Source organism: Zootermopsis nevadensis, unplaced genomic scaffold (assembly GCF_977971745.1).
Source record: "Zootermopsis nevadensis isolate Lab colony 2312 unplaced genomic scaffold, Znev_1.0 Znev_ptg000053l, whole genome shotgun sequence".
Classification (NCBI taxonomy): Eukaryota; Metazoa; Arthropoda; class Insecta; order Blattodea; family Termopsidae; genus Zootermopsis; species Zootermopsis nevadensis.
In genome coordinates, this window is record NW_028259185.1 from 556,258 (window position 1) to 571,514 (window position 15,257).

A 15,257-nucleotide genomic window follows, 5' to 3' on the forward strand; every position below is an offset into this window, starting at 1 on the left:
ATGAGTAAATATTTTACTGCTAACAAACTGGCCCTAAATCTAATAAAATTTATAACAAATAACTCTCCACAATTTGCTTTAAGTATTGGTTATAATGGGAAGTATATACAAGAGTCAATAAACACAAAATTCTTGGGTTTGAAAATTGATAATCACCTAAATTGGACTAATCATATTGATAAACTGATACCTAAGTTAAGTGGCGCATGTTACGCAGTTAGATCTCTGTTGCATGTCAGCAACACCGACACACTCAGATCAGTATATTTTGCATATTTTCACTATTTAATGAAATATGGAATAATTTTTGGGGGGAAATTCATCAAACATCAAAAAGATATTCACTTTACAAAAGAAAATTGTTAGGTTATTGGCTGGTGTAAAACCTAGGAATTCATGTAGAAGTCTATTTAAGAGATTAGAGATCTTACCTCTTCTAATGTGAATACATATTCTCATTAATGAATTTTATTTTAAATAACCAAGAACTCTTTCAAAATAATTCTGCCGTACACCACGTCAACACAAGGAATAAAAATCAGCTTCATAGACCAATTGCCAGTCTCTCATGTTTTCAGAAGAGTGCATATTATGCAGGATCAAAATTTTCAACAGTCTACCATCAAATATCTCAAGTCTTGTAAATAAAAAGGCACAATTTAAACCAGCATTGAAGAGATACTTAATTACACACTCCTTTTACTCTGTCGATGAATTCATAATGTCTACAAGTAAGTCGTAATTTATCCTTTGTATTTTTGTGACATTTATATGACTTGTATTTGTATAACATGTATTGTATTATTATTATTACTTATGCTACATCCTATTGTCATCTGACTAACTTATGGATCCATGGAATGTAATAAAGATGTATGTATGTATGCAAGAGTCTTTCTGCCTGTTGTTTTTTGGGGTGTGAAACTTGGTCTCTCATAAAAGAGAAGAGAGTTTGAGAGTACAGGTCTTGGAATATGTTTGAGATTTTAGAAGAGATCCGGTAACAGAATACTGGGAACAATTACATAATAAGAAGCTTCTTAATTTATTTTTTAATTAAAACTTTTAGTGCAGTTGAATTAAGAAGGATGTGATAGGCGATCATGGAACATATATGCGGCATATGAGAAATACAAAGTTCTGATCCAGAAATGTAAAGGAAGGAGACAGTTTGGGAAACCTATTAAGAAATAGAATGATAATAGCACATCTAACATTTCTGAGGAACTACTGACATACATATATTACAGTATGTGAGGTATTGCAGGCAGCATTTCACACAGCAGGTCAACGGAGTGTGCTTCGACGTAGATCTACTTCAGACCCGTGGTCGGTAGATGGCAGCAGAGTCTGTTACAGTGCGCAAAGAATGATAATCGAATATCCCTCATTCTCCCGCGATGGCGGGATGTGTTCGCTGCTTTTCAGATGTTGCCATCCCTGCGTACGAGAAAATGGCGTAACTGTTGCGTGTCGTTTCTGTCCACTGCATTTCTTCTGTCATATATTGCGAGGTCGTGCAAGTTAATGTGACGTTATTTGAGCGTGTGTTGAATTTATGTGTGTCATCTTTCCCTTGTGTGGAGGACGTAAAGTAAGAACAATTTCGAACGTGTCATTTCATACAATTTATATAATCTTCAGGACTTCATACATTATACATGACTTCTGCTTTGAAGTGACTCAGAATAAATAACAGGATTTTGTGATCACAGTGATGAGTATTCAACTCTCATAAGAATAATCAAATTTACGATCAGTTGAACAAGTTTCTGTTTCTGAAGGAAGAGGCTGTATTACAGAAAGAAGAATGTTGGTGATTTCTATCCTAGACCCTTATAAATTAATTATTGTAGCTGTTAATTTTATAACAGAATAGTAAGACAAAAACAGAAAATACAGTGGAGTCTGTATAAATTTTATACAGGCTCTCCAAGATGATATTGAAACACTGCAGCCAAATGATAACAACACAGAAACTGCTGAACAATGCTGACCGAAACTTTGCAGCAGAGCTACAATTACAAGTTGAGATACTGGTTGGGAAGTGGAAGAAGTTGGTAGAAGGAGCAAAACATTTGTTTGAAAGATGCTTTTAGAGGGAAGTAAGATGGTAAGTTGGATATTCCCACACCTAGTTTAAAACCTGGCCATAATATTGGAATACAACCTGTAATTGTCTCATTCTTGCCATTTTAAAGCGCACAGCTAAAGAAAATGACCTGTCTGTGGTGAACGCATCTTTTCACGTGTCTCACTGGTCTGTGCAACCGTATGGAACTGGTATCAGCAGGATGAAGTATGTAGGTATGTATACAGCACTTCAGCTCACTAGAGAGTAATTATAATCAGGCATACTATAAAGTATAGATAGAAGATGATGGTGTTGTTCTTCCAAGTTGTGGTGCTCTGTGGATTTGGAGAAACATACTGTCTTTGAAATTTGGTATCTTCCTATGAGTCTTCTTGATGTCACAACCCAAAAAAAAAACATTGTCACTTTCAAATCTATAGTTGCAACAAATGCTTCATTTTACTGCCAGTTTTAAATTTTATACTTCAAATTGATCGCTTCATTTAAGTTGGTAAATGTGATTTCAATGACAATATAGAAGTTGTTACCTCAGTAGATCAATGCCAAAAATAACTTTGAAGTCTGATTCTTAACTTGAAGAGATTCTGCTTTATGATATTATGAACCTCCATTAAAATATAGTTGTATTATATTGTGGACATGACAACTGTTATATATGTATGTGTGTGTGTGTGTGTGGGGGGGGGGGATGCATGCATGTAGTTACACAAAACTGACTGCTCAGTCTGAATGGTCTATAATTTACTACTTGCATGCATATACATTTAGATGATATTATTATAGGTTGTATTTGTTAACGGAAACTGAATGGTTTAGTGCTATCTGAAGCAAGATGCGTAACTGAAACAATGCACATTCATATTTCAGGTTATGTCTTTGGTGGTCATGTGTTAAGGTTCTTCCATAGGGGTGATGAATGCCTCACCATTCCATCTACTTGGACCGATCAACCTGGACAAAAGTAAGATTTGTTTTATTGGAAGGGATGAAATACAGTTATGAGGTATGGTCCTTTATATGTTTAGAAAGGGATTGTTTTTAAAGAAGATGGCTATCTGCTGGGATGTGGCGTCGTGTAGTCTTGCAGATATGGACGTGCGTTTCGGAGGAGCTTACCATCTCCGTCATCAGAGTGATGATACAGGCAATAAGCTCCTCTGAAATGTTTGGTTGATATATACCATATTACATGGTGCTATATCCAAGAAACAACCATCTTCATACTCATCTTGAAAGTATCAGATCTCACTGGAATATTTTTAATTTTTATAATTAAATTTTTTCATTCTAATTGTGTTAGCTCGATGTCAAGGAAGAAGGAAGGAAGAAGTATGTGCCTGCTTCATCGACTGGAAGAAGGCTTTCGATCGAGTAAAATGGAAGAAATTAATGAGGATCCTACAAAGAATTGGAATTGATTGGAGAGATAGAAGACTAATCAAAAACCTGTATATGCAGCAAAAAGTCAAAGTGAGACTGGACTCAGGAGACACCAACAGCGTTGAGATAGGTAGAGGTGTAAGACAGGGATGCTGCTTATCACCAATTCTTTTTAACCTGTACGGGGAATGGCTAGCCAAGGAAGCTCTGGAGACTTCAAAACTGGAGGAAGAGTCATAACGACTGTAAAGTACGCAGACGACTTAGAAATATTGGCGAAGTAAGAGGAGGAATTACAGAACATGATGGACAAGTTAGTGGAAACAGGTAGAGAGTATGGAATGGAAATCAACATTGAAAAATCAAAGGTAATGAGGACAGCACCGAGAGCAGAACCATTGAACGTTGTAATTGGAAACCAACAGATGGAGAATGTGGAGCATTTCAAGTACTTGGGACGACGGACACCCTATGCACCAAGGAAGTAAAAGCAAGGATAGCCATGGCCAAGGCAGCTTTCGTCAAGAAGAGGATACTTCTCACTAGCAAGTTGGGCTTGGAGATGAAGAAGAAACTAGTGAAGTGTTACGTATGGAGCAGAGACTTGGACACTCAGGAAGAAGGAACAGAAATACCTGGAGAGTTTTGAAATGTGGTGATGGAGAAGAATAGAGATCAGGTGGACGGATCGAGTGACCAACGAAGAAGTATTGAGGAGAGTCAACGAGCAAAGAAACATTCTGCAGGCGATTACACGAAGGAAAGCTAACTGGATGGGACATATTATGAGAAGGAATGGGTTACTGAGTGATATCATCGAAGGCCAGGTTGAGGGAAAGCGAGGACTGGGAATAAGATTGATACAGCTAACCAACGACCTTAAACAAGGAAAGAAGGTGACGTTCCAGGAATTAAAGCGAGAAGCCGAGAATAGGGACAACTGGAGAGCTCTTTTTGGGCAGAGCAATGGACCTGTCGTAAGACAGAACACTTAATAATAAATAATTGTGTTAGAAATTGATTATTTAGGAAAACGGGATTTACCCTTCATGTCTAAAGTGTTAGGTGTGTGATGGTCAATTTAAATTTTTAAACAGCTGGTATGGTAATTCTGTGTAGCCAGTCATGGTACAAGTCTGTAACAGAAACCTGGGGTATGAAGACAGAGAGTGGCCACGTGATAGTCACTCCGTTGGCAGACGCACGTGGAAATGAACACAGAAATTGTTTTGTTTTTTTGTGTTATGTACTTAGAAACATGCTTCAACCTGAATTGAAACCTGTGATTCCAGTCTGAATGGTCCATATCATAGAACGCACAGCCATGGCGATCTGTTGTATGCAATTAATTGTTAACTTTTTCAGCATTGTTGTTCATGGGGGTGGCAGTGTAATGAGTCAAGCTAGATCGCTGTGGCGACTGGAATTGGCAAGAACCAAATGGGCAGGCGGCTTCATGAACTGGTATCATCCGATGAGGATCCGCCACCTTACTACTGTTCGATACTTGGGAGTTAATGAGAACAATGAGCTCTACCTAGTAAGAAAGTATGTTAACTATGGAAGATAAATAGCATAACCGTAGAATAAGAGAAGTATGGATTTTACAGAAATACGTTGTGAAGTTGGAACTGGCTCAGGGTTGTATCCAGTGGTTGACATTTGCATTAGCAGTGTTGAACCATTGGATTCTACTGCCAGTAGAGATGGCTGGCAACTGAGAAGTCACATAACCCATATTAAAATATTTGCTGATGGTTGCAGTTCAATACAATTTAACTGGATTAATAAAAACACAATACTGCTGTGAGTGTACAAGGCCCACACATGACACGTCATGTTTTAACCTCCTCGCACTAGTCCGTCAGTCGCCTTACAGCAGTTGAAGTGCAAGGATAATTTCTTCAGAAGTGCAAAAAAGTGTTCGACCATTTCATTCTTACTTAACGTGGCCAGCATTTGTTTATGATTAGATTTCCAGATTCTCCTGTGCCGAAGAAATTGACAATTTCTTGTTTGGTGAACTGTTTTTTCTGTAACAGGAACTCTACACTGCAGGTCATTAAATTTGAGCGAAAGCTTGAGTGCGTGCATCACCGAACACAGTGGACATTAGCAACATATAATATAAAATGTATTTTTGTTTGTTTTCTGATTTCAGCTTGATTTATTTTTTTTTAGAATAGAATGTGTGTCAGGAATGGGTTGCATGACTTTACAGTCGTTCTGTGCATATGCTCATATAAACAGAACTTGGGCAGAGGTGGTAATGATGTTTTAGTTTTTGTTCCTCAGAATCTGAAGCAGTTTCATTTCTGCATTACATGAGATTGAGGCCTACATGCATTATATACAATGCCTGACCCATCAGTAATTATAAACCTTATAACATTTAACTAGAAGGACCCCAAGAGTAAACAGTCTTGCAAAGATTTACTACAACCCAAGTATAAAATGTCTTTACTATTATAGGTTTATGACTTACAGTTTTTTCTTCAATTTCTCTCAGTTAGAAAACAAATGATTTTAATGAGTTGACACGTATTGTAATATCGTACGCTCTTGAACAGAACAGCTGGGCAACTGGTGTTAATAGCTTTTGCTTTGAAAGTTAGGATGAGAGTATATTCATCTCTGTATTGGAAAAATGCATGTAACATTTTACATTTTTGCACGCAGAGATGATGCTACACTTGCCTCGTCCACTTTCTGCTTGCGACAACAGAAGGATGACCTAAAAGTTGTCCTGGAAGAAAGGGATCTAGAAGTGATCGGAGCTCCCATCATCAAATATGGTGACAGTACTGTCATTGTGCAGCACTCAGAATCAGGGCTGTGGCTCTCGTACAAGGTCTGTATACGTATTGTCCGTCAACTAAATTGGGTCATAATAGATGTGGTGGAAAGTAAGGTGTTTACTTTTCAAGTTACCAGATTTGTAACGTAAGAATTTGAAATTATTATATTATATTAAATAAGTGTTGACAAAGAGAGTTGTAGTTTTACCTGACAGTCATTGCACAATGAATAATAATGTGGCATTGTAACATGCAGTTATGGAGAAACCAAATACTATCTTACTGAAACTGTTCAGAAGCAAAATTTAAAATGTTTCTTCAAAGAAGAAATCTTGTTAAGGACACCATAGAATCATTGCACTAATATGAAGTTTAATAAAATAAATGGAAATAAGCTGTAAAATATTTATAGCAGATTCTGTCACAGCCTAGAATTAATTATAATCTGACTTTTTTCTGTGTTCTTAACATGCTCACACAGCTAAGCCATTTTTAACAAAATTCTAACATTTTGAAGTATTACATTTGAGAAGTGATTGGCAGTCGATCAGTGATTCAAGGACTTTCGAAAGGTACCTGCATACACTATCTAGTTACAGGATGTGAAACTGTGTTCTCAGTTTTCTGAGAAAGGCGCTTTTTGTCTTATCAGGGCATATTCCTATCGTCGCTGTATGATCCTGGTCAAAGAGCAGCATGCCTTTAGAAGTCAAAACATAACGCTTTCAGAACACACTTTGAGCATGTAGTTTTATTCTGTCACTGCATGCAGTTACCTTAATGGAATTCATTGAAATTTGTAGGTCATTTGTCATTCATATCTGTAGAACATGAAATACTACTGAAGATGACTGAGAGGTAAACCAGCAGCCAAGTACCTGGGAGTGAATGTGTTAAACATCTGATATAAAAATTATAGAATTTTGTGATGAGAATGCTGTATGTTGTGTACTTTCAGCAACGTGAGAAGCTGCCAGTGCTATCCTGTGAACACTGTCCAATGGTGTGGTACCACAAGCTCTGTGCCAAAGCAGAAGGTGAGTGTGTAATGAGATAATGTTCGTAATATATATCGTAATATTTTTTACTTGAAACAAAAATGTTGACTGCCTCATGTGAGGGTTATTTTTATGAGTCCAGTGTCTGTTCCTTTATCGATCAATGATGTACTGTCAGAAATGTTTCTACTGAACAGATTGTTTTGAAACTAGGTATGAACATCATTACATTGAATGTCGCTCCAGACATATTTCTTATATTCCTGTCTCTTCAGTGGTTCCAGACTTGCAGACATAGCAGTTGTTTCCTAGAAGGACCAGTTACTAGTACAGTTCTATCTTTTTCTATTTTAATTTAGGCAAGGACACGAAACCTCTTTGAGACTGAGTGCCATAAATTCTAAAAATGTACAATAAAAGCTTGTCATGTGATCACACCATGTGCCCCCCCCCCCCAGTAACATTTTTTAATAACATATATTATTATTTTGTACACATAGTACATTATAAGTAGCAATAAAAATTAGAAACTGTAACAATAGTACAAACAACTTTATTTATAAATTTAAAAATTTCCAGAATAACATATTTCTCACTGTCAGTGAGGTTTTTGTTGCTGGATTTTAAATAATTTTAATTCAAGTCACGCTGTTGTGTGGTGACTTAATCAGTGACACTAAAATCTGTTGCTACACGTGGTATCACACTCTCTAAGTCTACTAATGATATTATATAACATTTGTCTCCTTTTTAATTTGCAAAATATATTTTTTTTGTCTTCAGACAGTGCAGAACTTCTTGCATGAGCCCAGGCATTTAATATAAGCCTGCATTTAAATTCCCAATAGTGAATGTGATAAGACAGCATACATTGTCTCTTTCTTGATTAGCTTTGTGTATCTTAAGGTGCGCTAATTGACATCAATAGTAAAAGGTAAAAGTAAAGCTGTCCCACTATACGCCATGTAGGCGTTTGGGGGGAGAGGAGGTATAGCTCCTCTCTTCCTTGACCTCGGCACTAGATGGGGGTGAGTGGTCAGCATCACGCCCCGGCCGGCTTTACCCCCGGGAAAGGACCCCGGTACCCATTGTAGAGGAAGCTGGGTGGGCCCCAGAGCCGGTCTGGACGCAGAGGCTAGAGGAAAAATCCTCTGCCCCCGTCGGGGATCGAACCCCGGCCGTCCAGCCCGTAGCTAGTCACTATACTGACTGAGCTATCCCGGCTCATTGACATCAATAGTACTGCCTTTAATATTATCTTGGAGTAGAAAAGAGAATTGTCCTCTCTACATCTTGTTTAGTGTCCTGTAAAATATAGAGTATCCCAAAAATATGTATGCACATTATAATATGGATTATTAGCCTTGTTATTCATCTTCATGTGTTATGTTTATGAGGGGAGTCTAGTGTGGTCTACACTTAACAGATGATACCATGATTCATATACACAAATGGTGGAGGGTTGATTGAGTTTCAAGCAATGCAAATTCATTGAATGTCTGTATATATCTTTTTGGGACAGTCTGTATCATGAACTGATGTAAGCAATACTCCTGAAGTATCTGCAGTTTTCTTTGCTGGATCAAAGATATTTTGAATTCTTCCTAGATCATCAGACCTAAAGTAGTCATAAAAATTCTTTACAGTTGATTTACTTTGTCTTCGCCATATTACGCTTGTATCTAACACATGCACACTTTATTTTAGTGAGCGCACAACTTCTGAGAAACAATTTGTTGATTCTCTTTCAGGTTTGAATGACAAGCGCACACAAGCCGCCATCTTCCGTCGCCTGGATTTGTTACCAGAAGAAGAGCAGTCTGTGATATTAACTAAATTCCGAGGAGTAGAGACCTCAAGTCTCCGTGAGCAGAATGAGTTTCTCATGATGCTGCTAAGAGCACACTATGAAGGAAAGCAAGCTCGCCACACTCAGCGAGTTCCTTAATCAGTACCTGGGAGGGAGTACCATCTTCATGAAGGCCAAACGTTCTTTCAGCTGCTGAAGCGCAAGGGCTCACGAGATGATTTTGGACCAGTTGTGAAGGAATTGAGTCTGCCAATGAATGCTGCACTGTGTAAGGTAAAATAGCATGTTACTGGATCAGTACCTGAAACTTAAAATTCTGCCGTATTGCTTCTTTCAAGTACTTCAAAATAATTTTGCTCATGTTTCGTCATGCTGTTACTATCGTAGTCTCTTCTTATGATGGGGTGAGACTTTGTCTCTGTGGAACTGTGGCTGCTAATGGGCCCATTCTCCATCCCCCAGATGATACATGAGTGAATATGGAACTTGATTAAAGTGAAGGACTTAGACGGAAACTTGTCTCAGTGCCACTTTGTGCACCACAAATTCCACACGGACTGCCCTGACATAACCCAAGGCATCCAAGGTGAGATGCTGTTGCAATAAAAAACTACAGTTAGAAATGAGAGCTGCACTCTGTGTTGAGAACAAACTAACGTCCCATTTTACAAATGTTAATGAATGAAATTCTATTTTTACGCAATTAAAAATCAGTATCACTTTTTCAGTTTGTGTAATGATTTTTTATTACACAGAAGCACATGACAAGAAGTAACATACAACATAATTTCCACCCCTGATCACCATTACTCCCACCTTGCATGTAGCCAAGTTCCTCCTTTGTGCTTAGTCATTTTTGAGAGTCTCATCTCACATGATCTTATTATTTGCATCTCCATTAATTTATAATTAATTGCTGTTCGTTATTATAAACATTTGTGAACTGTATACTTATCTTCCTTGACTCTCGTGTGTGAGTGCGCACGTGAGACAGAGAGAGATATATATAACTTTCTTTGAATGTAAGTTAATACTAATAAGTTTATTTTTGTGTTCACTTTAAAGGGACTTCCAATGAATATTTCTCTTCTATAAATTGAGTAGTTGGTGTACATTGTATATTGACTTTATTTGTTGTTGTTATTATGTGAACAGCCACGGTGGTCTAGCGGTTAGAACGCTGGCCTTGTAATCCTGGGGTCTCGGGTTCGAATTTATAACTTGTGTTGGGCAAGGCCGTGGTCTAGGCAACACGGAGTTTTCCTCCGTGGCATCCCAACAATTACTCCATTCACACACAGAAGAAGGCAATGGCAAACCACTTGTGGATCATCTGCCAAGAACGTATATGAACAGGTCCCAGTCCGAGAAAAGGAGGGAATGATCCTGTTCATATGGACCTGTCGTCACACAGAACACTAAATAAATAAAATAAAATAATTATGTGAACAGGAAAAGTGGTTTTTCATTTTGAAAGAATAAAAAATCTTTAAGGGTGTTCAGCAGCAAAGAATTGAAGAGAATATTTGTGACTAAGAGAAATGAATGCAGAATTTAAGAGAATTACATTGAACTCCATAAGATGTACATTTAATGTAGTAGTATGATTAATGAAGGATTATAATATGGTCATCATGATTTAAACAGTAAAACAGATGACTTCGTTTCAAACACTTCATGGTAGAATCAGACATGAATAGTATTTTCGAAATGGATCTTAAGAAACTAGCATGTGAGCATATAAATTGTACTGAACTAATTATGGATTGTGTCCAGTGGTGGTTTTTTTTGATGAACCTACAAGTTCTGCGCACGTGGGATTGGCTGAATAACTGTCAACTCCTGCACCACGGAATTAGCAAATCACTGAATTGTAATTCTGTATTGCAGCCTTTAATGGGTTAGTCTAGTGTTACTCAGACTGTACTTTACAGAACACTGGCAATATATTGAGTAATCTCAAGGGTTCTAAGAAAGAATTTTGTCAAATGGTGGACTGACTCAGTTGTCAAATACCTTTGCTGTTATGGCAATATAGTTAACTTGATACACTGCGTCATTACACTTTTAAGTCACACTGTAACAATTTAGGGAAACAAGGTTATCAGTCATTGTTGTGTGCATTTTTAATGCCCTCAGCATGCATATTTAGGATGTGTGCAGCAGTACTTTATTGAAAACGGTGCAAATTAGAGATGAACTTCACATCTCCCAATACATTTTACCAGTTTTTATAAAGTTAGGACTGGCAGAAGAGTGGTGATGACTGTCATTCATAGTGACATGAAATCTGAGTGTCAGTATATGTGTAACATTATTTGGATGACCAACAACAAACAGTCTGTGTGATGCTGTGTGACTCCAGAGGGTAGCGTACCTAGCGGACGTTCTTACGAAGATACGTGAACAAAATTTTAAGGTGTGACTATCACAGTTATCTTGGCATGTGAACAAATTTATATATAAATAAAATAGAATTTTGGAGGACGTGTACTGGTTGAAAAAAATGTTTCTGGCTGTTTTCAACCATTGGATGACTTTTCCAATGAACTTGAGAGCTGGATAAGTGATGATTTTCTTTCAGATACAATTGAACGTGTATGAGACCTACAAGTTGCAGTGAACGTTTTCAGTGGTTATGAAACCTTTGTACGTTCTCTGTCACAGAGAAAGGTTTGTTATTAGAAACAGATATAAGAAATATGACACTTCAGCAGGCCGTGGTTTTGAAAGATACATTAATAAACATTCCTCTTGGTAACTTTTGTGTCAGTTTGAAGGAAGATTGTCCACAAATTCCAAGTGTAGCTGTGAAGAAGCTACTTCCATTTCTATGTACATATATATGTGAAACAACATTCCCAAGATAAGATCATGAACAAACTCCACCCTGCAAGGATTATTTTCAAAAGTTTATAATCAGCTATCCAGTACATTTCCTGCTTTTACGTAGTGCAAAGGATCTCTGTTACGTTCATAAATCCAACCACTGGAGCCTAACCTGAGTCATTGAATCCATTACATGCCCTTCATGTTTTCTGAGCACAATTCTAATGTGAATTTCTCATATCCTTTGTGCACATTACGTGTCTGACCCATTTTATCCTCCTTGATTTAATAACCCAAACAGTACTAAGTTCTGAAGCTCTTTATTATGCATTTCTTTAGACCACTCTTACATAATCTTCCCAAGGTTCAGATATCTTGTCTGAAAGATAGTGCATTTTACTCATATACAGAAAACATATTGTTTTCCCAGGATCCCCCATCCTCTTCAGGGCACGCTAGCCCAACTACCCGTTCATCACCAGCTCCAACACTGGAAGTACCTGAGAACAACATAACAGACAGTGGTACCAGTGGTCTGCGACCGCGTTCTTCTACAGTGGGCGCTGCAGAAGGCGAGACAATGAAACGGGAACTACAAGAAAAGCAGTCAAATGGCAGCCTTTCTGCCAGCAACTCCCAGCAACAGTTGAATTCCGTCACTCCTCCCAATGGACAGCAGAAGACCAGTCCCATGATGAATATGTGAGTTCCTTTTGTGGTGTTGTCAGTTGGTTGATAGAATTTCTTTTTTAAGTCTGTTCTCAAGTGTTATGTTTATATGGAACTCTTAGCTTATAAACAGTCAAACCTAATGCCTGATGAATTTAAACTACATAAATCTACATTTTGTTAATAAAATTTCTTCCACGTTATCATTAATGTGTATACCGTCATGTTAGTATTCTTCTAGAATTAGAGATGGACATTTACTTTGTTACAAATGTAATGATTGTACTCTCATGACCTGTTTGCAAGAGCCTCTTCTGTGAAAATTGGATAAAACCTTTTCTTTGAAGGATTGTTTCATCGCCACTTCCTCCCTAATCTTAAATGTTTACTGATGTCACTATGCAGGAAATACAGTTATTTATATGTAATATTTGTACAGATGGAGCATCAGCAAAGATACAGTCCGTACTATAACATCTTTCTGAACCCTCATATACAAGACAGATTTTTGTATTCTGAGATCTCTCCATTTCAGTGACAAATATTAACCTTATAATACACAAGATGAAAACTGTAACACAGTTTGGAAAATGAGAGTAATTATGTCGGTGATTCTCATGCTAAATATTAAAGTCTCATTTTCAGATAATAAATATGAAAGGATCAGTAAACAATTTGGGATACAGATCTACAAAGTGTGTGACTGAAATGGATATTTGTGTGATATGACAATTACAAATGCAGTGATGGACATGATTTGTGTAGTACAGGGGTCGTCAACCTTTTTATACCTACAGCCCACTTTTGTATCTTTGTTGATGGTAAAATTTCCTTACCGCCCACCGGTGCCGCACATACTGCCCACCACCATGAAAGAGGTACAGCTCGAAGACTGAATGATGGCCGTTATGCGCACTAAACTCATGCCTTTGATACGGAGCTCATTTGTTGCTCCTTCATCCACGAGTTTACTTCGAGAAGTGCCCGGTGAATTATTATCTATATTCAAAATTTTAGAGATGGAATTCAAAAGTAAATTGCAAAAGCATATTTTAAAAAGTCAAACTCGCGAAGTTGTTAGCAGTGTATTCGTTATATGAAGGAAGAACCAAATTTGTAACAACGGACAAAAACCCACACTGCCCACCATGAAAGCTTGAATCGCCCACTAGTGGGCGGTATGGACCAGGTTGACGACCCCTGGTGTAGTATAATGTCTTCCTCTGATTTATGAGACAATTTGCATATTATGAGAATACATTGCTCTTGTCCTGTGAGGACGAGAATGCTGCAGGAACTGACTAAAACAGAGTTACATTTTGACGGGGTGAGGGGTGATCTGATTGAAGTGTATGTATGTATGTATGAGAATAAGATTGCAAGGGGTTGTAACACATGTCTGGAAAGAGAAATTAACTGTTGCGTGGTCTATAGGTTTGCGTTATGATAAAACATTTGCAAATTCTGAAAGGGGTTAGATTCTTTCTCAGTAAAAAATACAACAGTTTCATAAGTTAGTGGATATTTTAAGCAAAGCTGGAAATTAAAATTTGTTCCTTTGATTATCTATCACCAGAAACTTCATGTTTTTTTAAGCATATTTAGATATTTTTATCTAGTTTTGGCATTCTGTGGTAGAATAAGAGAAGAACAGCTTCTTTCAGAGGACTGTTTGAAATATTCCAAAATTTTTGCAGAATTAACTGTGGGAAAATCTCAAGCATACTGAACAGACAGCACATTGATAGTAGTAACTTACGTGATTTTTATATTCTAAGAATCCAGAAACTGTCAACTAAATCGACATAGAAACAAACGTGCACTAACCCCAATCATTCAATGCTGGAGTTCACTCAAACATCAGTATATCAGATGCTTCGAGAGACATAAATTTAACCTCAAATGTTCTTCAGGACCAAACTATCTTAAGCAAAAACTGTAATAAAGAGTTTCAGGTTGGGGATGGAAGAGTACTTAATGATGAAAACAGAACTAAACTATAATATGTGAATAAAAATTATGAGTATAAAGCCATGAAAAACAGTCTGGCTAGTATAAAGTTTTAAGAATTCGTATATTCTATATTTTTATGACACTTTTAAAGAAGGAAATTGTAACATATTTTGTAATTAATGTGTACATAATGAGAAGTAATAACAGATGAAGAAGTTACAGTTGTATGTTTACTAACTCTGTACCATTACTTAAGTAAAATACATAACTGTAGGTCACCTGAAGATCTTATAAATACAGCAAAATGTGGAGTATCATCTTCATCATGGACGCTACAAACCAGGGTGGGGGTGTTAGCCCCATGCCCAACCCCCCCAACCTGGAAGACCAGGCCTCCGTATTTACATCACCTGGAAGCAAGGTGGTCCAGCTATACCCCCAGAATATCATACAAAAACAAAATAGATCACGTCTGTTGAAATATTTTTGTTAATAGTATTGAAAAATTAAATAATAAATGAATCTAAAAGAATGTGAAATATCTAGGTAATAACATTGTGGGTGTACACTGTCTGAAAATAAGCTTGTCAGTGTCGTTTGATTTGTTGATTCAGGAATTGCATAACTGTTATTTCGTAGAGCAATCGCCCACATAAATGTAGGGCAGTAGTTTAACATTTTAGAGACAGACACATGTTTAGGGTTTTAAATTCTGTTATACCTTC

General features: G+C 37.3%; 1 protein-coding gene across 1 annotated transcript; it reads left to right on the forward strand.

Annotated features, from left to right (window-relative positions):
• The first annotated feature begins 1,387 nt into the window (after positions 1-1,387).
• LOC147871486 (ryanodine receptor-like) lies at positions 1,388-15,229 on the forward strand. Its single transcript, XM_087361139.1, has 8 exons — positions 1,388-2,113; positions 2,202-2,307; positions 2,963-3,056; positions 4,841-5,023; positions 6,155-6,326; positions 7,232-7,310; positions 9,023-9,354; positions 12,341-15,229. The coding sequence occupies exons 1-7, from the start codon at positions 2,090-2,092 to the stop codon at positions 9,217-9,219; spliced, it is 855 nt and encodes a 284-aa protein (XP_087217265.1). The 5' UTR covers positions 1,388-2,089; the 3' UTR covers positions 9,220-9,354; positions 12,341-15,229.
• The last annotated feature ends 28 nt before the right edge of the window (positions 15,230-15,257 follow it).

Coding starts and splice junctions, on each gene's coding strand:
- LOC147871486 (XM_087361139.1), top strand. CDS start 2,090: ATGCTTTTAGAGGGAAGTAAGATG. Junction 6,327..7,231: donor GGCTGTGGCTCTCGTACAAG/GTCTGTATACGT, acceptor GTGTACTTTCAG/CAACGTGAGAAGCTGCCAGT. Junction 7,311..9,022: donor GCTCTGTGCCAAAGCAGAAG/GTGAGTGTGTAA, acceptor ATTCTCTTTCAG/GTTTGAATGACAAGCGCACA.